Source organism: Anomaloglossus baeobatrachus, chromosome 4 (assembly GCF_048569485.1).
Source record: "Anomaloglossus baeobatrachus isolate aAnoBae1 chromosome 4, aAnoBae1.hap1, whole genome shotgun sequence".
In the NCBI taxonomy this organism is placed as follows: domain Eukaryota; kingdom Metazoa; phylum Chordata; class Amphibia; order Anura; family Aromobatidae; genus Anomaloglossus; species Anomaloglossus baeobatrachus.
Window position 1 is genome coordinate 510,813,287 of NC_134356.1, and position 20,654 is coordinate 510,833,940.

At 48.6% G+C, this 20,654-nt stretch overlaps 1 protein-coding gene across 1 annotated transcript in view; it reads left to right on the forward strand.

Moving 5' to 3' along the window:
• Positions 1-20,654, forward strand: part of ADAMTSL3 (ADAMTS like 3) — a 725,891-nt gene that overhangs the window by 674,431 nt on the left and 30,806 nt on the right. Inside the window, exons 24-26 of the mRNA XM_075345857.1 lie at positions 2,996-3,178; positions 15,057-15,173; positions 17,560-17,772. Of these exons, the coding sequence (XP_075201972.1) occupies positions 2,996-3,178; positions 15,057-15,173; positions 17,560-17,772 (513 nt within the window). The remainder of the gene's footprint in view (positions 1-2,995; positions 3,179-15,056; positions 15,174-17,559; positions 17,773-20,654) is intronic.

Genomic DNA, 20,654 nt, shown 5'->3' on the forward strand with positions numbered 1-20,654 from the left:
GTGGACGGGATTGAACTAGCTCCGACTGTCACATGACCGGAGCTCGTGCAGGCCACACCCACCTTCTGCTGCCCGCTCCTAGCTGCACTGCGCTCCTCTGCATCGGAGGAAGTGACTCCAGTGTTTTCAATCAAGGCAGGTAAGTATAGCATCACGCGGAAAAATCCGAAGAAATAATTGACATACTGCAGATTTTTCCGCAGGGAAATCCGCACTATTTCAACCACAGCATGGGCACAGCACTTCCAAAATGCCATAGAAATGGCTGGGAACTCGCCGTACTGCGTATTTTTGAGAAATCCGCGGAATTAACGAAAGAAATCGCGGCAAATTCCGTGAATTTTCCGCAGTGTGGGCAGATAGCCTAAGCAATGCGGTCGATGGCATAACCATGCTGATAGGCTGAACTGTCATTGGGACCATTCACAAGCAGGAAGCTCGAAGGCAGTAGGGGGGGTGCAACCCTAAACAATGAACATTGGCAAACCCCTTGTAATTGCGACTTTTTACTATCTCTATCCAACCCTGACAAAACTAATAACCTTTTTAATGTAATTTTGTCCAGTTGTTAACAATTGACAAACATTTGTAGCATTGTACAAATACAACAATGAAGATAGTCACCAATTGTTCCCACAGCAAGAAGAACCTGTTCCCCTGGTCAGGATAGTTTATTTTTATGCTTGGTAGTAACATTAGTCTATTTCTTAGTGTAAGTCATCACCTATTGGATCCATGTTGCAGGAGCTGGGATATATTTACAATATTTGAGGCCTGATTTGTGTTACATTTTTACAGCCAAATGCCGTTCAGTCAACACATGTGATATAAATATCAACACAGCTTCCACTCCAAGTTGCTCTTGGATAAGGTTTATAGCATTCGTAGAAAGGATCTTTTGTTTTCTATGTCAAAAAATATTTCAGAATCTGCGAGCTCATATCAACATAAAAGCCAAGAATTAAAAATCTGTTTAATTGAAGGTCGCCTCGTCCTTATAACTATGAGCTGTGCGTTTATATAACCTGTTCATGTCACGCCATCTTTAGCTAGAAAATTCCAAGGTGATTTTCAGTATGGGCAACTATATGGCTTTTTATTATATTACTATTTTGTTGTAAGTTGAAAAAGCTTCAGCTGAAAAGTCTGAACACAGTCGTCAAGTATAAAAAAATATCAGGTTTTTACCAGTAGTTTTCTAAGATAAAAAGAGGTTAAGTAGAAAGAAGTTATTGAGAAAAAGAGTATAGAGGAGTTAGGAGTATTGGGGAAGTATACGGTTGTATGGATGAAAATGGCATTGAGTATGTCAAGGAACAGGTGGATCTTGTGTTTGAAGAGCATTTAAAGGAGTCAGAAAAATTGTGGAAGTAGGATGTCCTGGAAGAGTAGAATCTTAAGGAGGAACTGTATTTGGAGGAATTAGAGGAATTGTGGAAACAGAGTATCATGGAAGAGTTGGATCTTGAGAGGGAAAAGCATATAAAGAAATCAGAAGAATTGTGGACACAAGGTTTGATGATGAGTAGGATCTTGCGGTAGAAAAGCATAAAGAAGAGTTAGTGGATTGCGGAAGCAAGATGTCGAGAAAGAGTAGGATCTTGAGGAAGGAGAGCGGATAGAGGAGTGAGAAAAATTGTGAAGGCGGGGTGTCAAGTAAGAGTAGGATATTGAGGAAGAAAAGCATATAGAGGAATCGGGAGAATTGTGGAAGTAGAATGTCCATGGGGTTTAGGGGGTTTTGTGGGTATTAAGAAGTATGGAGTATGTATGATGGAAGTAGGGTGTTGAGGAAGTATGGAGAATTAAAAACACATATGGTATTAAAAAGAATCTGCTACCATGAAAATGTCCAATCTGAGGCATTATGTTAGAGAACAGGAGGAGCTGACCAGATTGATATGTAGTTTTGAGAAAATTATCATTATATCTTGTGTTTTATTCATATAAACCTTTACTCTTTCCTGGATTTTCAGTCCAGTGGGTTGTACTATCAGTGACTAACAGCTTTCTTAGTATAGATGTGTATACAGAGTTAGCTGTCAGTCACTGATAGGACCGCCCACTGGACTGAAATCCTAGAAAGAGCAGAGGTTTAATGATTAATGCACATGTTATCCTGAATCTTTTCCAACAAATCTATATATCAATCTCGGCTCATCCTGCTCTATAACAGGGTGCCTGCAGATTGGGCTACATTATCATGCTGACAGGTTCCCTTTAAAGCATCAAGATTATATTGGAAGTAGAGTGTCAAAAAAGATTAGCATCTTAAGGAAAAAGAGTATATTAGGGAGTCAAAATATTGTCAAAGTAGTATGCTGAAGAAATTAAGAGGGTGTTGAGGTGTCAGGAGTATTGTACAAGCAGATTGTCAAGAAAGTATAGTGTCTTGAGGAGCAAGAGCAAATTGAGTAGGCAGAAGATCTTGACTAGGCAGAGGGTCTTAAGGAAAGGTAATACACTGGGAAGGCAAAAGGTATAAAAGAGCAGTGGCCAATCTACTCCTAAACGTCTACCAATAAGGCATGTTTATTTAATTATCTAAAATAAGTTATCTTCACATTGCATTCTGGTATACAATGAATGTGTCCATAGACTCAAATGTCATCACTGGTATATGGTTGCTTATGTTAAGAGACATATTTAGTGTTGGCCATACTTGCAAACTATCCCCAGAACTCAAAAAAAGGTAAGATATCCTTGACTTTCAGAACAGTTGGCAAATTTGCAGTGTGGATGGCAAAATTATGTAGGGGGCATGGCTACGGGGACCAATCAACTCCAAAAGGGCAAGTAGGATGCTAAGGTTTCTTAAGGGCAAAGTTTGGCTTCCATTGGTATGGAAGATGTGGTGAATGTGAAGATTATGAAGGTAGAAATGTTAAGGAATCTTTGAAGGCAATGTTTTTACTTTGAGGGGTAGGATTCTGCTTCTGCAGAGGATCATTAAGTGTGACCATATCTAATCAATTGCTGCTCTTCTTTTAATTAGGTTCACCATATCCAAAACTACATTGGCTGAAGAAAAGTTCCCCAATGCCAAATAACTCATTTGTGCTTTCAAACGGATCTCTCCTGCTGACAAACATCACGGAGGAAAGTGAAGGAACATACATGTGCATTGCTACAAACGCTCTTGGAAAAACAGTAGCAATGTCTGCTCTGCACTTATCTGGTTCGTATCAATCTCTAACTGCATTCTTTTGTCGTGAGCTAGCGTGCGGTGAAGTTTTATAATCCTATCAGTTTTTATGGCATTCCTGAGAAATAATAGCTGTAGCAAAATGTTGTGCCTTTATTTTCGAAATTCCTAATTTTAATGAAAAAAGGCAGCTTTGGACTATTTTGGAAATTGTAACCTTTAGTCCAGCATGTGGTTTGAGAATGACGTCTGTCTGGAGTCTCTTCCAGCTCATTATCCTGGTATTGTACTGGAGTTGTTCCGCACTTCACATGTGCAAGGTAATGGAATGGAAATGCTAAGCAACACCTTTAAAGTTTAAGGTCATTTTTTTCTGATCTGAATATCCTCAGTAAAATATCGCAGACGTCCTCTTTTGACAATGGTCTGTTCATGGGATTGGTTAATCTCTATTTTCAATTTTTAACAAAAAGGTGTCTGTGTTGGCATTTTGCATGTGTTGATTTATAGCACTAGTTAATTATACAAATCAATGTTAAAGAAAAGCTTTTGTAATACAATTTATTCATTGATTGGGCTCCACATCCCGCACATTCCAGCTGCTGTGTGACGTCTGGTTTTCAGTCTCAGACCTTCGTGGATTCCACCACTACATTGCAATGCTCTTGATAAGACAAAGTGTTCCTCATAGTGATGTCATGTGTTGTGACAGCGGCAATGGCGATATTAGGTCCACAGTAAAATACAGATGTGAAACTCAGCAAATAAATGTTAGTTCACTGACAATATTGAGGTGCAGTCTAACAACTGCACCACCACCAGGAACATCTGCAAGGTGGTATAGACTTAGCTACTCGGGACCTGTAGGTTCCAGCACTTTAATTGTCCCTTTACATTAACTAGCTAGACATGGCAGGGAGAGGGACAGAGTGAATCTAGGTTGTGGGACAAAGTCAGTCCTGGTGCATGAAGAAGAAGCTGTGCTAATCAAGATCTAAGACTATAGCTAAAATAAATAAAGCCCAGGTCAGGGTCTCAGAAAGGGAGTCACAAGCCACAGTATATGGATGGACAAACTCAGATATAGTGGCATACAAGGCCAGTGTACCAAAGGCTTTTATAAGTGATCCTATTTAGTCAAGTTGGTGGTTTTCTAAATTCAATGCACTACCACATGAGAGAGTGCTCCAGCACATAGCGCAGCAGGCTATCCATAGAGAGTGCTCCAACACATAGCGCAGAAGGCTATCTATAGAGAGTGCTCCAGCACATAGCGCAGCAGGCTATATATAGGGAGTGCTCCAGCACATAGCGCAGCAGGCTATCCATAGGGAGTGCTCCAGCACATAGTGCAGAAGGCTATCTATAGAGAGTGCTCCAGCACATAGCGCAGCAGGCTATCCATAGAGAGTGCTCCAGCACATAGCGCAGCAGGCTATCCATAGAGAGTGCTCCAGCACATAGCGCAGCAGGCTATCCATAGAGAGTGCTCCAGCACATTTTGCAGCAGGCTATCCATAGAGAGTGCTCCAGCACATAGCGCAGCAGGCTATCCATAGAGAGTGCTCCAGCACATAGCGCAGCAGGCTATCCATAGAGAGTGCTCCAACACATAGTGCAGCAGGCTATCCATAGAGAGTGCTCCAGCACATAGCGCAGCAGGCTATCCATAGAGAGTGCTCCAGCACATAGCACAGCAGGCTATCCATAGAGAGTTCTCCAGCACATAGTGCAGCAGGCTATCCATAGAGAGTGCTCCAGCACATAGCACAGCAGGCTATCCATAGAGAGTGCTCCAACACATAGTGCAGCAGGCTATCCATAGAGAGTGCTCCAGCACATAGCGCAGCAGGCTATCCATAGAGAGTGCTCCAGCACATAGCACAGCAGGCTATCCATAGAGAGTTCTCCAGCACATAGTGCAGCAGGCTATCCATAGAGAGTGCTCCAACACATAGTGCAGCAGGCTATCCATAGAGAGTGCTCCAGCACATAGCACAGCAGGCTATCCATAGAGAGTTCTCCAACACATAGTGCAGCAGGCTATCCATAGAGAGTGCTCCAGCACATAGCGCAGCAGGCTATCCATAGAGAGTGCTCCAGCACATAGCACAGCAGGCTATCCATAGAGAGTTCTCCAGCACATAGTGCAGCAGGCTATCCATAGAGAGTGTTCCAACACATAGTGCAGCAGGCTATCCATAGAGAGTGCTCCAGCACATAGCACAGCAGGCTATCCATAGAGAGTTCTCCAGCACATAGTGCAGCAGGCTATCCATAGAGAGTGCTCCAACACATAGTGCAGCAGGCTATCCATAGAGAGTGCTCCAACACATAGTGCAGCAGGCTATCCATAGAGAGTGCTCCAGCACATAGCACAGCAGGCTATCCATAGAGAGTTCTCCAGCACATAGTGCAGCAGGCTATCTATAGAGAGTGCTCCAGCACATAGTGCAGTAAGCTATCCACTAGAGTAGAGAGTGCTCCAGCATATTTTGCAGCAGGCTATCCAAAGAGAGTGCTCCAGCAGATAGTTCAGAAGGCTATCCATTGCAGGGTACTTCTGTCGCGGGCGGGGAGGAGGGTGTCAGCACACCGCGCTCACCCCTTCTGCTCGGGTCCGGCAGCTGCTCCTGGTGGCTCGAGCTGTGGGCCGGATCCCGGGGTTTCTCGAGCGACACTCCTCGCCCGTGAGTGAAAGGGGGTGTTTGTTGGGTGTGGGGATTGTTATAGTTCGTGACGCCACCCACGGTTGTGGTGATTGCACCACCGCTGCTCAGTGTGGGGGTCCCGGGGATGGTGATGCAGAGCAGCCAGGTGTTGTGTTGCCCCTCCGTGGGTAGGGGTTGGTGATCCCGGGGCCCGGTGATGAGATGTGAAGTGTAGGGCCTGGAGGGCGCAGGGACGCGGGGGCAGCGCTGTGCCTTGCGGCACTATGGTACTCACTCAGCCTGACACACGGACACAGTTTGTACGGTAAACCAACGGCTGGTAGGACGGTCCCACAGACGGCTGCACCTGCACTCCCGGTAGGTGACGGTGATGTCCCTCTTCCTTGCACCTGTGTTGACTGATGGTAGCGGTGGATTCCCTCCGGTTACCCGCTGCCCGACTGCAATCTGGGCCGGAGGAGCTCTACACTTTGCCCGCAGGCGCTGGCCCTGAGAAACTTGTGCCGTGGCGGTGGCGGTGTCTCTCCAATACGGGTTGGGCTGTTGCCTTCAATCGGGACTTGGTTGTTGGGGGATCTGCGTCCCCGTCACTGACGGATTTGGCAAATCTGGCGACTCCTAGCCTTGCCGGGGTCCGAGAGGCCCCTGCCCTGGTGCTGACTGTCCTTCGGAACACTGCTCCAGACCACCGGGCACACAGCCAATGGGGTCCTTCCAGGAACTTCCAAACGGTCCCCCTCCAGACAGTCACCGCCGTTGCTGACCTTGCTGTTCTGGCCCTCACAAAGCTGGACCCTTCAGGCTGTCTTTCTCTTCTGTTACTTTACTTGCTTTTTCTCCTTTTCTACTTTCACTTTCACTTTCTAAACTCCTCCACTTTAGCACCTCACTCCTGCTCCTCCCTGAGCTATCTGCCTGGTTTCTTCCTGCCTCCAGTGTTGTGAGCTCCTCGGTGGGCGGAGCCAACCACCTGGCCCACCCCCTGGTGTGCATCATCAACCTCTGGAGGAAGGCAACAAGGATTTGTGGTTAGCTCTGATGTGCCTACCTGGAGTGTGGGGTGTGGTGGTGTTGTGACCTGTGTCCCCTGGCTTGCCCAGTGCGACACATTCCCCCTTAGCAAAATGCAGACCGTCCGCGGGCTGCCGTCCTACACCGGTTTTATTTTTCTGTAAAAAGGGGATAACAGGGTTAAGCAAAACATAAATACATTTTTAATCGAAAACTCTTCCCAAGACGGGAGGCACATTTACTTTTAACGTTGCAACGGTATACGGTCACGGTTTCCGCTCTCTCCCACCCAAGCAACCTGGCCCTGATGCTGCCCCTAAAACCCAGGCAGCACCCCTTGACCCACAGTCCAGCACAAGTCACCCGAGCGGGATCTGTCCTTCCCCTCCAGAGGGTGGCCACCGGTTCCTTTGGTGGCTGGGCCCTGGCCTGCTCTGCTCAGGGCCCTCCCTCCAACCTGCCTCTCCGGAGGCGGTATTGCGGAAACGGTAACGGTACCCAACATATTTACAAGCCACTTAACATTTGTGGTGCCCTGCAAGTTCACGGGCTTGTCCATGGATAGTTCCCATGCCAATAAACTTTAAACGGTCCCCACGGGGACAACGGTGCCGGCTCCAGCCGGTTGCAAATCACAAAGCAAATCTGGTGAAGTACTCGGTATCATTTCACTTATCATTCTTTCAACAACTTTTTCAAAACTTTTTCAAACAAACTGCAACACTCTTACATTTGCGGACCCCTTTCATTCATAGAACGGTCTCCCTGTACCTAAGTGGGGGTCTACCTAGGTTGGAACGGGTGGACCTTCGGGGCCCGGTGTCAGTGGTGCTAGACAGTGGGGTAGAGGGAACAATCGGTTCCTCCTCCCTGCTATAGTGTGGAGCAGGCGGAGGTGCAGGGGGGCTGGGTACAGGTTCATCCCTGGGCACCGGCACTGGTTCTGGCTCACGGTTGACCGCTTCCACTACTTCTTCATCCACGGGTTGTGGGAACAGTATCACTGGAAGAATCACCGCGCCGTCCTGTGTAGGCCAGTCTGCTGGGAAGTCACCCATTACAGTGTGGATCACCTCTGCTGCCTTCTCCACTGGTGGAGGAACCGGTACTTCAGCCTCTGCCTTCAGCGCTGGGGGGCATTTTTTTAGATGGTCCCGGGAAACTGTGGCTAGGGTGTCCCCTTGGTCACGACTGATCTGGAAAGTCTTCCCGTCTCCCCATTCTGTGGGTTGTATGACATAAGGGACTTGCTCCCACTGATCATCCAGCTTGTGGGTTTTCCTCTTCCGTTTCAGCACCACATCCCCTGGCTGGAAAGGACCTGCGGGCGCCTTCTGGTTGAACCGGTGCTCCTGCTGCTCTCGGCTTCGACTGAGGTTCTTCTCCACATACTCCTGGATTTGCCGGTACTGTGCCCTCCTCCGACTTTTCCACTCTGCCGTTGAAGGGAGTGCTTCTGGGGCTTCCAACCCCATCTCCAGATCCACCGGCAGGCGGCCAGGCCGAGCCCTCATCAGATACGCTGGGGTGCACTTCGTCGAGCTGGACGGGATATTATTATACATGCCGACCAAGTCAGGTAGCTTTTCCGGCCACATGTTCCGTTCTTCCAGCGGTAGCGTCTTGAGGAGCCCCAGGACCAAGTGGTTCATTTTCTCGCACATGCCGTTGGTTTGGGCGTGGTACGGAGTGGTCCGGATCTTCTTGCAGCCGTACAACTGGCAGAATTCGTGAAACACCTCTGCTTCAAAAGCCGGGCCTTGGTCAGTCAGCACCTTCTCGGGGTACCCATGGGGTCGGCAGAAATAAGCCTGGAACGCTCGAGCAGCGGTTCGACCAGTTAGGTCCTTAACGGGGACTACCACCATAAATCTTGAGTAGTGGTCTACCATGGTCAATGCGTAGGGGTGAGCTTGACATGGTCCAGGGCGACCAGCTCCAGCGGCTGATGGGTGACTATGGGATGTAACGGTGCCCTCTGGCTGGTCTCGTCCTTTCTCCTCAGTGTACAAGGACCACACTCTCGACACCAGGCTTCCACCGATTCACGCATCCCACTCCAATAGAACCGCTCCCTCAACAGCATCTCCAGCTTCTTCCACCCGAAGTGGCCAGCACCATCATGGTATGCCCGCAGGACAGTAGCGACCTCAGCTTGAGGAACGATCAACTGGCATATCTTCTCATGGGTCTTCGGGTTGATCAGCTCACGGTACAGCCTCCCTTGGTGTAGGTAAAGCCGTTTTTGTTCTTTCCACAAGCGTTGAGCTTCGGCTGGAGCGGCAGGGTCTATTCCCATAGCACCTTGTTCCACCAGAGTCTTGACAAGGCGGACAGCCGGCGCTTGGTCCTGGGCGTCCTGCCACTCTTGACTGGGCCGCGGGTCCAGATCCACCCTTTGCTGACAGACTTGTACCCTCTCAGTAGGCAGCTGGTGAAACGCAGGCAACTCGATCTCCTCGAGGTCGTCATCCTCGCACCCCTCTTCTGACAAATGGGGCATCCGGGAGAGTGCATCAGCATTTATGTTGACACGACCAGCTCGGTACTTTATGGTGAAATCATAGTTGGCTAGCCGGGCTACCCACCGCTGCTCCAGCGCGCCCAACTTGGCCGTGTTCAGGTGAGTCAGCGGGTTGTTGTCCGTAAACGCTGTGAATTTGGCTGCCGCCAAGTAGTGGTGGAACCGCTCCATGATAGCCCACACCAACGCCAATAGCTCAAGCTTGAAGGAGCTATAGTTCTCAGGGTTCCTTTCGGTCGGCCGGAGTTTTCGGCTAGCGTAGGCAATCACCTTCTCCTTTCCATCCTGGACCTGGGATAGGACCGCTCCTAGCCCCACATTACTGGCGTCCGTGTGGAGGATGAACGGGCTCCCATAGTCAGGGTACGCCAGGACCTCTTCTCCGGTCAAGGCCGCCTTCAACTGGCAAAAGGACTCCTCATGCCTGTCCTCCCACGACAGTGGGGCCCCAATCGGTCTACCACCTTTGGTCTGTCCCACGAGGAGATCTTGCATGGGGGCAGCCATCTTCGTGTATCCCTTTATAAAGCGCCGATAGTACCCCACCAGACCCAGGAACTGCCTTACTTCCCTCACTGTAGTTGGTCTCGGCCAGCTCTGGATGGCAGTAATCTTCTCAGGGTCGGGGGTGACACCATCCGCACTCACCACATGCCCTAGATACTGCACTCTGGGTTTCAGCAGGTGGCATTTTGAGGGCTTCAACTTCATCCCGTACTGGGCAAGGGACGCGAACACCTCGGCCAGGTGCTCCAGATGGGCTTCATACGTCTGGGAATAAACAATCACATCATCCAAATACAGCAGGACGGTCTCGAAGTTTAAATGTCCCAGACAGCACTCCATCAAACGTTGGAAGGTCCCAGGGGCATTGCACAGCCCAAACGGCATGCTATTGAATTCGCAGAATCCCATCGGGGTGGTGAAGGCGGTCTTCTCCCGGTCCTCTGGGGCCACGGCCACTTGCCAGTATCCGCTGGTGAGGTCAAGGGTCGAGAAGTAGTTTGCGGTTCTCAGTGCAGCCAAAGACTCTTCAATACGAGGTAAGGGATAGGCATCTTTATGGGTTATCTGGTTGATCTTCCGGTAGTCCACACACATCCGCATGGTACCATCCTTCTTCTTGACCAGTACCAACGGAGCGGCCCAGGGACTACAGCTGTCCCGAATAACCCCTGCCTCCTTCATATTCCTCAACATATCTTTGGCACACTGGTAATGTGCAGGGGGAATAGGTCTATACCTCTCTTTGATAGGGGGATGTTCACCTGTGGGAATGTGGTGTTGAACCCCCTTGATCCGCCCAAAGTCTAGGGGGTGCTTACTGAAAACCTGTTCGTACTCCTGCACCACTCTGTGTACCCCGGCCCTGTGATGTGTAGGGGTATCATCAGTGCCTACATGTAGCTGTTGGTGCCACTCCTTTGTGTCCCCCTGGGGTGGGGAAGTGCTGGGGGTAGGTGGGAGTGTGGATGGACTGGCTTCCTGGATAGTGTGAGGGTCCAGGGTGAGCAGCTTGGCAATGGTGGCATACCGGGGGAGCCTGACTTCTTCCTCCCCACAGTTCAACACTCTCACGGGCACTCTCCCTTTCTTCACATCTACCACCCCTCGGGCGGCCACTACAGTGGGCCAGTGTTCGGAGGGCATGGGCTCCATCATCGCAGGGTAGTCACGCCCCTGAGGCCCTACTGCTGCCCTACACCAGATCATCATCTCACTCCTAGGGGGCACAGTCAATGGAGCAACATCCATCACTCTCACTCCACCAATCTCCCCTCCTGTTGAGCTTACATGCTGGTGGTACATCAGGGCGCGGATCTCACGCTGCACAGCCCTCTGCCGGCTCCCCACCGCGGTGGCGGCTAGCTGTTGCAATAGGTTCAACACATCAGCCATGCAGTGTTCCATCACATTGGTTCCCAGCACTATTTTCGGGTTATGATCACTGGGTTCATTCATGATCACAATCATACCCTGGTGTTGCAGTTCAGCTTGCCCCACTGTCATAGCCACTTGTTTATACCCCACCTGGGTCAATGGAAGTCCATTAGCGGCAATCAAATTTATACTATCGTCTGGAGGCGCCAGCTCGTCTGTGGCCCAATACTGCCGATACAACGTGTACGGTATGGTAGTTACCTGTGATCCAGTGTCCAAGAGAGCCATCACTGGTATGCCGTCCACAGCCACGGGGATGATAGGGCGGGCCCCGACATATCGGTCTCGCCAGTCCGGGGGGCCACGGTGTTCTACTCCTGAGGATTGGCCCGGGGCCCCAGGGGTTGCTCGTTTAACGGGCACTGTCGGTAATAATGGCCCGGCTTACGGCACTTGTAGCAGATTGGGGGTCTTCTCCGCGGGTTGTTAGCGCTTCTCCGCTGCATCCAGGGAACATCTTCGGGACTGTCAGCAAGCTGTATCTGCGCTGGAGGCTGAGATCTGGTCAGAGGTTGTAGCGCAGCAAGGATCTTGGCAAGGTCTCCGTCCAGGCGACGGACCTGGGCTGCCAGTTCTTCCACTGTACTGCTCGGGGCTGTAGGTATTGGTGAGGTTGGTATGGCAGAGGCCGCCACAACGGGAGCCGTTTCGACGGGCCACGGGGCGGTTTCCAGAACTTCTGCAGCTGGGGGCTGTAGTGCTTTAATGGCCCGCTCCTTTAACACAGCAAAGTCCACATCAGGGTGTTCCAGGGCCCACAGCCGGAGTTGTTTACGATCCTCAGGGGACCTCATCCCCTGCGCAAATTGCTCCACTAACATCTTGTTGCTATCCGCCTCATTAATAGAGCTCACCCGCTTCAGCGTGCGGAGGGCGGTCTGCAGACGTAGAGCATAGTCCCGAATGCTATCCCCAGCTCGTTGCCGGCACTGGTAAAACTGCATCCTCAGCTCCGCTTCAGTCCGGGTCTCGAAGGCAGTCTGTAGCTTCTCGAAGATGGTGGCTACAGAGAGCCGGTCCCCCTCGGCCCAGGTCTCCGCTTCCTGCTCCGCCGCACCGGTTAACTGGCCTAGCACTATCGCTGCACGTTGCTTATCAGTCAGGGGGTACAGCTCTAGCAACGGGTTAAGCTTTTTCCGGAAGGCCTGTAGGGCATCCGGTTTCCCGTCATACCGCGGTAGCCAGGCAGCTCCGGGCGCATAGGGCAAGGAAAACGGCATGACCTGAGCAAGCGCGGGGGCCGCGGCACCTCCCGCCGGTACGACCGGGACCTGGGCAGGCCCATTCCCATCCGCGGGTGCCGCTGCGGCTGCGACCACCGCTCCTCCAGCGGCTCCGTCGGGCGCAGACATCTTGTTTCCGTCCCCCTTAGCTCTTTCCGGCCCCTCCTCTCTCGGGGCGGGGTTTTGGCCTTCGCGCCTCTACTGCTCGAGAAGACGCTCGAGCGGGAACTTTTCGCGCCAAAGATGGCGGCTTCTGAAATTTTTCTGCCGGATGCCTCCGGCGGTAACAAGGCGCACCTCTACCTGACGGCAGAGCGGTAAGATCCTGTTCGTGACGCCAAGTTGTCGCGGGCGGGGAGGAGGGTGTCAGCACACCGCGCTCACCCCTTCTGCTCGGGTCTGGCAGCTGCTCCTGGTGGCTCGAGCTGTGGGCCGGATCCCGGGGTTTCTCGAGCGACACTCCTCGCCCGTGAGTGAAAGGGGGTGTTTGTTGGGTGTGGGGATTGTTATAGTTCGTGACGCCACCCACGGTTGTGGTGATTGCACCACCGCTGCTCAGTGTGGGGGTCCCGGGGATGGTGATGCGGAGCAGCCAGGTGTTGTGTTGCCCCTCCGTGGGTAGGGGTTGGTGATCCCGGGGCCCGGTGATGAGATGTGAAGTGTAGGGCCTGGAGGGCGCAGGGACGCGGGGGCAGCGCTGTGCCTTGCGGCACTATGGTACTCACTCAGCCTGACACACGGACACAGTTTGTACGGTAAACCAACGGCTGGTAGGACGGTCCCACAGACGGCTGCACCTGCACTCCCGGTAGGTGACGGTGATGTCCCTCTTCCTTGCACCTGTGTTGACTGATGGTAGCGGTGGATTCCCTCCGGTTACCCGCTCCCCGACTGCAATCTGGGCCGGAGGAGCTCTACACTTTGCCCGCAGGCGCTGGCCCTGAGAAACTTGTGCCGTGGCGGTGGCGGTGTCTCTCCAATACGGGTTGGGCTGTTGCCTTCAATCGGGACTTGGTTGTTGGGGGATCTGCGTCCCCGTCACTGACGGATTTGGCAAATCTGGCGACTCCTAGCCTTGCCGGGGTCCGAGAGGCCCCTGCCCTGGTGCTGACTGTCCTTCGGAACACTGCTCCAGACCACCGGGCACACAGCCAACGGGGTCCTTCCAGGAACTTCCAAACGGTCCCCCTCCAGACAGTCACCGCCGTTGCTGACCTTGCTGTTCTGGCCCTCACAAAGCTGGACCCTTCAGGCTGTCTTTCTCTTCTGTTACTTTACTTGCTTTTTCTCCTTTTCTACTTTCACTTTCACTTTCTAAACTCCTCCACTTTAGCACCTCACTCCTGCTCCTCCCTGAGCTATCTGCCTGGTTTCTTCCTGCCTCCAGTGTTGTGAGCTCCTCGGTGGGCGGAGCCAACCGCCTGGCCCACCCCCTGGTGTGCATCATCAACCTCTGGAGGAAGGCAACAAGGATTTGTGGTTAGCTGTGATGTGCCTACCTGGAGTGTGGGGTGTGGTGGTGTTGTGACCTGTGTCCCCTGGCTTGCCCAGGGCGACACACTTCAGCACATAGTGCAGCAGGCTATCCATAGAGAGTACTCCAGCACATAGTGCAGCAGACTATCCATAGAGAGGGCTCCATCACATAGTGTAGCAGGCTATCCATAGAGAGTGCTCCAGCACATAGTGCAGCAGGCTATCTATAGAGCGTGCTCCAGCACATAGTGCAGCAGGCTATCCATAGAGAGTGCTCCAGCACATAGTGCAGCAGGCTATCCATAGAGAGTGCTCCAGCACATAGTGCAGTAAGCTATCCACTAGAGAGTGCTCCAGCACATTTTGCAGCAGGCTATCCAAAGAGAGTGCTCCAGCACATAGTTCAGAAGGCTATGCACTGCAGGGTACTTCAGCACATAGTGCAGTAGGCTACCCATAGAGTGCTCCAGCACATAGTGCAGCAGGCTATCCACTGGAGGGTGCTCCAGCACATAGTGCAGCAAGCTAAACACTGGAGGGTGCTCCAGCACATAGAGCAGCAGGCTATGAACTGGAGGGTGCTCCAGAACATAGTGCAGTAAGCTATCCACTGGATGGTGCTTCCACAGTGGAAATAGCTGGAAAAAAATGCCAGAGAGCAGAGCAGAGACAATCCAGGTGCTGGGACTGTTGGACATGGTAACTTCTGCCACATTTGCACATTAGATTTTCACTGGATTGTCTGTCGAAAAAGTAACATTTGAAAAAAACAATGATGAAAATCTTGTACTCATGACTTATCTGATGATAACAGTAGAAGTTTTCATGGAGCAAAGATATTCTGAGTTCACAGTAGAGAATGGAGGTTCCATGTAACAGGCATTTATAGTCCTGGATAGTATGCCCAACGTATTCACATCATCTGTCTCTAGATTTCTAAATGTAGTTCAGCATGTAGTCACTATCTATATAGATAGTGAACGTGAAGATTCTTACGGTACATATGATTTATAGAAAAAAATGTAATTAAGATTGGTGAACCTATGTGAATTTTTACATTATAGGCAAGAAAATATACGGCTCTACAGAGGAACAGAAAAGAAAAGCCAAAAGACGTGTCTTAATGGCTTCAACGGTTGGAACTAGCACTGTGGTCAAACTGGGTGACCTTTTACGCATTGGTAAATCTGCTTTTACTACATAATATAAATTGATGCGTGAACTACTATAAATAAATCAAGTTGTAGATACATTTTAAGTGTTAATGTTGGTGGATTTTAATGTTTCTAACCAGTAAAATTCTAGACAAACTTTATGGAAAGCCTATAAATTATGTTTTTATTGCATTTGACCATAGTATACATAGTATTCACATGTTACAGATTCCTTGCAGAGATCCACAACTGATTATTTGCTCCAAGTATCTAAATATATGTATTTGTTTGCAGATGTATGCCATATATACTGTATTGTTAGCCATAGATATTTCAACTGGTTTCACACACATTTTTTTCATAGAAAATGTTTTGCAGAGGGATTTTCTTCATTTTTTTTATGTATCTTGTATATTGAGGCTAAAATACTACAGTATGTAATTCAATGCATTACGTATAATTAGTTTTGGTTTGTTGCAGTTGGTCATTGTTTTTAAAGGGGTTTTGCTGTTCCACAGTAAGCTGGCGTAAATGCATGATTGGGAGGAAAATAGGAATAGCTACTTTACTGACTGGTTTACCGGGCTAACACCAACACTCACTCGCTAGTTTTTGTTGATGTGGCTGCAGAACATGACCAGGGCAGCTGAAGGCTTAGTAGGTATACTATGGTGGACAGCTGATACCAGGAAGCAATATTTTTCTGTTGGCTGAGGCCCTGCCCCTTCTGGTCACATGGGTATGATATCAGCACAGATTCTGCTAGTCAAAAAGTAAATTGATTCTATAATAGAATTAGCCTAAAAAAAGGGGGATGGGATTCCTAGGAATACCTCCCCAGCTATTATCTGATCCACAGCTGCTGTCACTCAACAAGCTGCTGATATTACAAACTTTACTTGCTTGGATTTGAAATCCTATACATCCTATCTGACAACTAAAGGTATGTATAAATTCAGCCTGATAGTGCCAGTATAGCACTGGCTTTAGGTTATATAGGAAAAGCTTGGTGATTGGTGCAATTTAATGAGGAGTGGGTCATGTAATACATTTGACCCATCTTACTCCATTGTATAGCTGGTTAAGCCAGGCATGCGCCATATCTGCAGAAAAAATCCACCCAAAGCTTTAGCTATGGTTTTGTAGTGTATTTTAGGCCCTGTGCGCACACTGCGGTTTTTTTTTCTCGGATTTGACGCTGTTTTTGCTGCCGAAAAGGTGCAGTTTTTGCTCATAACCTTAATGCAGTTCTTCCCCAGCAAAGTCTATGAGAAATCCAATATGCTGTGTGCACACTGCATTTTTTTTTGCCCTACAGGTTTTGCTGCAGAATTTCTGCAGCAAAAGAAGTAGCATGTCACTTCTTTTCTGCAGGCACGTGCAGTTTTGCCATTAAATAATGGTTAGAAACCGCGGGGAGCAACCCACGGAAAAACAGCACCAAAACCACACCAAAATTGCAACAAACCGCAGTAAAACCGCATGCAGATTTTGGGTGCATTTTTTTGCCGCAGGTGCGGAATTCTGCCAGAGGGTACGCGTTTTTCTTGAGAAACACATTTTCCCAGTGTGCACAGACCCTTAAGGCCATTTCTACTATTATTGTTGTTATTATTTTAGCACCATTTATTCCATGGCACTTTACATTGAAAAGGGATACACATAATAGGGACTAGTACAATAATCATAAACAAAACAAGACACAGACAAGTACAGGAGAAGAGAGGACCCTGCCCACGAGTAGAGATGAGCGAACCTAAGGTTCGAGGTTCGGGTTCAGAAACCGACTTCCAAAAAAAACAAAGTTTAGATTTGACATTCAAGTGAGTTATGTGCAAACCACTCAAGCGAGCAGCGGTGTGCTTGGGTATGAATGATGCTCAGCCCTGTGCGAGCCACTTGCAGTGTTTGAATAGCTCGCACTTAAGGTAAAATCAGCATGATCTGATGTATTGTGCACACATACAAAAAAAAAAATAATTAAAAACCCTACCCACCCGCCCCCAGAAATGTTCTGCTTATGACAGGCTGCATGTGGTCGGAGACATGAACTGTCTAATTACTGTTTTCCATTGAGGTTCGGTTCAAGTCAGGATCACAAACCGAACCCTATCTAATGTTTGAATGTGCCCTGCAAACTGAACCTCCGAAGGTTCTCTCATCTCTACCCGAAAGGGCTCACAGTCTACAGGGGATGGGTGAGGATACAGTAGATGGGGGCAGAGCTGGTCGTGCGGCAGTATGGTGGACTATTACAAAGACTTTCTACTACATATAGACTTGACCTTTAGATATGGTGATAATTATTGGCCCAAGTTATACAAAATGCACATTATAACTGGACAAGGTTATAAAAAATGATGCTGTGTAAATGATACTAAGGTGTCAAATAATACTGCTGGCTCTCCTATAGGTTGTCCAGTGCAAACAAGCCACCAAAATACAATTCATTGGTTTCTAAGGAAGCAACCAATAGAAGAAATCAAGGACTTGAAATATCGTGTTTTGGTTTCTGGACGGGTTCTAGAAATAAACCCTTTGTCTGAGCAGAGTACTGGAGAGTTCAGCTGCTGGACGTCAAATGATTCCAAGACTGTGTCTGCCTGGGTGGCCGTCTCTTTAGAAGGTGAAGTTATATCGACATTGAAAATTTAAGTTAGATACTTAATATATATATAATACATTAAGACACAATGCAGTATAAAATTATCAGCAATAGTCAGGTGGACTTTGTGTTGGATTGTGACACCAAGGTTACACCACTAACACTGACACTGGGGGGCATTCTGGTTAACTACCTTTCTCCTACATAATAATAAACTGGATAGTTTGTTAAATGAATGATGAGATGCTTGTGCTTGTCCTGCACAGTGGTCCACCGGGGAATCCACCTGTCCTCCTGTGGGCCAGTCTGAGCCTGGCAAGACTCCACAGCCGCTTCAACCTACACACCAACATGTTATCAGTGATGTATAATTGTATCCACAGATACAAACAACATAAGTACCCAATAGGGGCAGACAAATCATTGGTACAACCTGGGCGGCCGCACAGGGGTCCAAAAAGTTAGAAGGCCCATGTCTACCTCCAAAGCAGTGAAAATTAGCATTTTTATGAGCTCTTGTGCTGCAAAGGGGCCATATATTGTTCTTGCACAGGGGGCCTTTCTGTCTGTGTCTGCTACTGGTGCCCCATATCTTTATTGCAAAGGCAGTGGCTTATCTAAAGAGCTGGTGGGGCATAAACCCAAGATGATGGGAGATCAAAAACAAGCCAGGGTATTAATATGACAGGGCCAGCTCACAAAACTGAATATGTGCCCTGGGTGAAGAAAAGCCAAGCTACAATCCTCCTAAGGGCCACATGTGCCTAGAAGATCACCACTTGGCAATGAGATTACTAGAATTTTAATATTAAAGGTGAAATTACAGTTGAACCGGAAGCTGATTGCATTAAAACTGTCTTAACGCCACATTTGACCGTTGCCAAAGGGGGGATTAGTGAAGCTTTAATTCTGTACCATTGAGATCTGTATTTGATTCCATGGTGAGAAAAATAATTTTAATTCCATGGACTTTTAAATCTAATCTAAGTCAGTGCATGGTGGAGTTCACATCATCCACGGTGAGAACAGCTCACTCCGCCTCCCTCAGAGAACAAAGCGCTAACTACATACACCGCTCAACTGACCTTTGGTTTTACATTTATCAAGGCCAGAGCTTGAACTGGAGTCTGGATCAACCTGTTCCAATTAGTAATAATAAACTACCAGAGGATTCTGCCGTGCATATGTTTCTAGCTAAAACATTATCAACATGATTCATACAAATTCTTCAATGCAGAAATAACTTGGATTAATTAGTAAAGAAATAGAAAAAAAAACATATTGAAAAGAAAATATTGGAAAACAATGAATTAGGAATGACTGGATGGCTTGCAATAATGAGGCTGTGGATACAGCTGGAAGCTATCATTTGTTGCTGGTTATTGTAGAATAATCTGGCTCTTTTTATAGTGTCATAAAATCTCTGTACTACTTCATATTAAAGTGTCAGAAAAAGGATGGACACAATCAGGGCCAGCCGTCGCCAGCATGCTACCCATGGTAGGGTCGCCCCATGCCTTCACACATTGCACACAACAACATACAAGTCATATATCTAATAATAGCCCAAAACATGCTTTTCAGTATAACTGAATATAATCATAAGACTATTTAAAAACAATGGTTTTATACATATCACACAATGAAAGAAGGCGACATAGTAGTGGAAGAGAACAGACTATAACATAAATTCATAAGTATCAATAATAGGTGGTCCGAAGATAAAGTACATTAATTAAGAAGGCTTTGACAAAACATACATCGGGTATGATGGTATCTCGGCAAGTAAGGTCTCCATGATTAGGTTTAATAATATTTCATAGTTATATATTTACATAGGTTGAAAAACGTCCTGGGTCCTTCAAGCTTAACCTTCCTCCACCTATTATACATTTTATTTCACTAAATTCTCTATAACCCTCAATGTTGTGTGTACTGATGAAATCATCCAGCCCTTATTTAAAAGCTGTTCTAGTATCTGCCATTACTACCTCTTGTGGTAGGGCATTCCACAGTCTGACTGTAAAGAACCCTTTCCTGCCAGACTCACCTTTCTTCCATCCATAATTAGTGCCCCCTGGTCCTTAGGGGTACTTTGCACGCTGCGACATCGCAAGCCGATGCTGCGATGTCGAGCGCGATAGTCCCCGCCCCGTCGTAGCAGTGATATCTTGTGATTGCTGGCGTAGCAAACATTATCGCTACGCCGGCTTAACATGCACTCACCTGCCGTGCGACGTTGCTCTGGCCGGCGACCCGCCTCCTTCCTAAGGGGGCGGGTCGTGCGGCATCACAGAGACATCATATGGCAGGCGGCCAATAGCAGTGGAGGGGCGGAGATGAGCAGGATGTAAACATCCCGCCCACCTCCTTCCTTCCGCATTGCAGCCGGGACGCAAGTAGGAGATGTTCCTCGCTCCTGCGGCTTCACACACAGCGATGTGTGCTGCCGCAGGAACGAGGAACTACATCGTACCTGTCGCTGCACCGGCATTATGGAAATGTCGGACCCTACACCGATGATACGATAACAACGCTTTTGCGCTCGTTAATCGTATCAAAAAGGATTTGCACACTATGATATCGACTGCGACGCCGGATATGCGTCACTTTCGATTTCACCCCACCGACATCGCACCTGCTATGTCGTAGTGTGCAAAGCCCGCCTTAGTATCGTCTTTGGAAGAATAGATCATGTGCCAGTCTTTTGTATTGACCGCACATCTTCTGAGACGTCTTTTTTCTCAGCTCAACAAACCCAACTTTTTCAACCTGTCATCATATGGGAGGCTTCCATTCCTTGTAATAATCTAGCTACCCACCTTTGAACTGACTCAAACTTCTGAATATCCTTTTTAAAATGTGGAGCTCAAAACTGGATCCCATATTCCAGATGTGGTCTT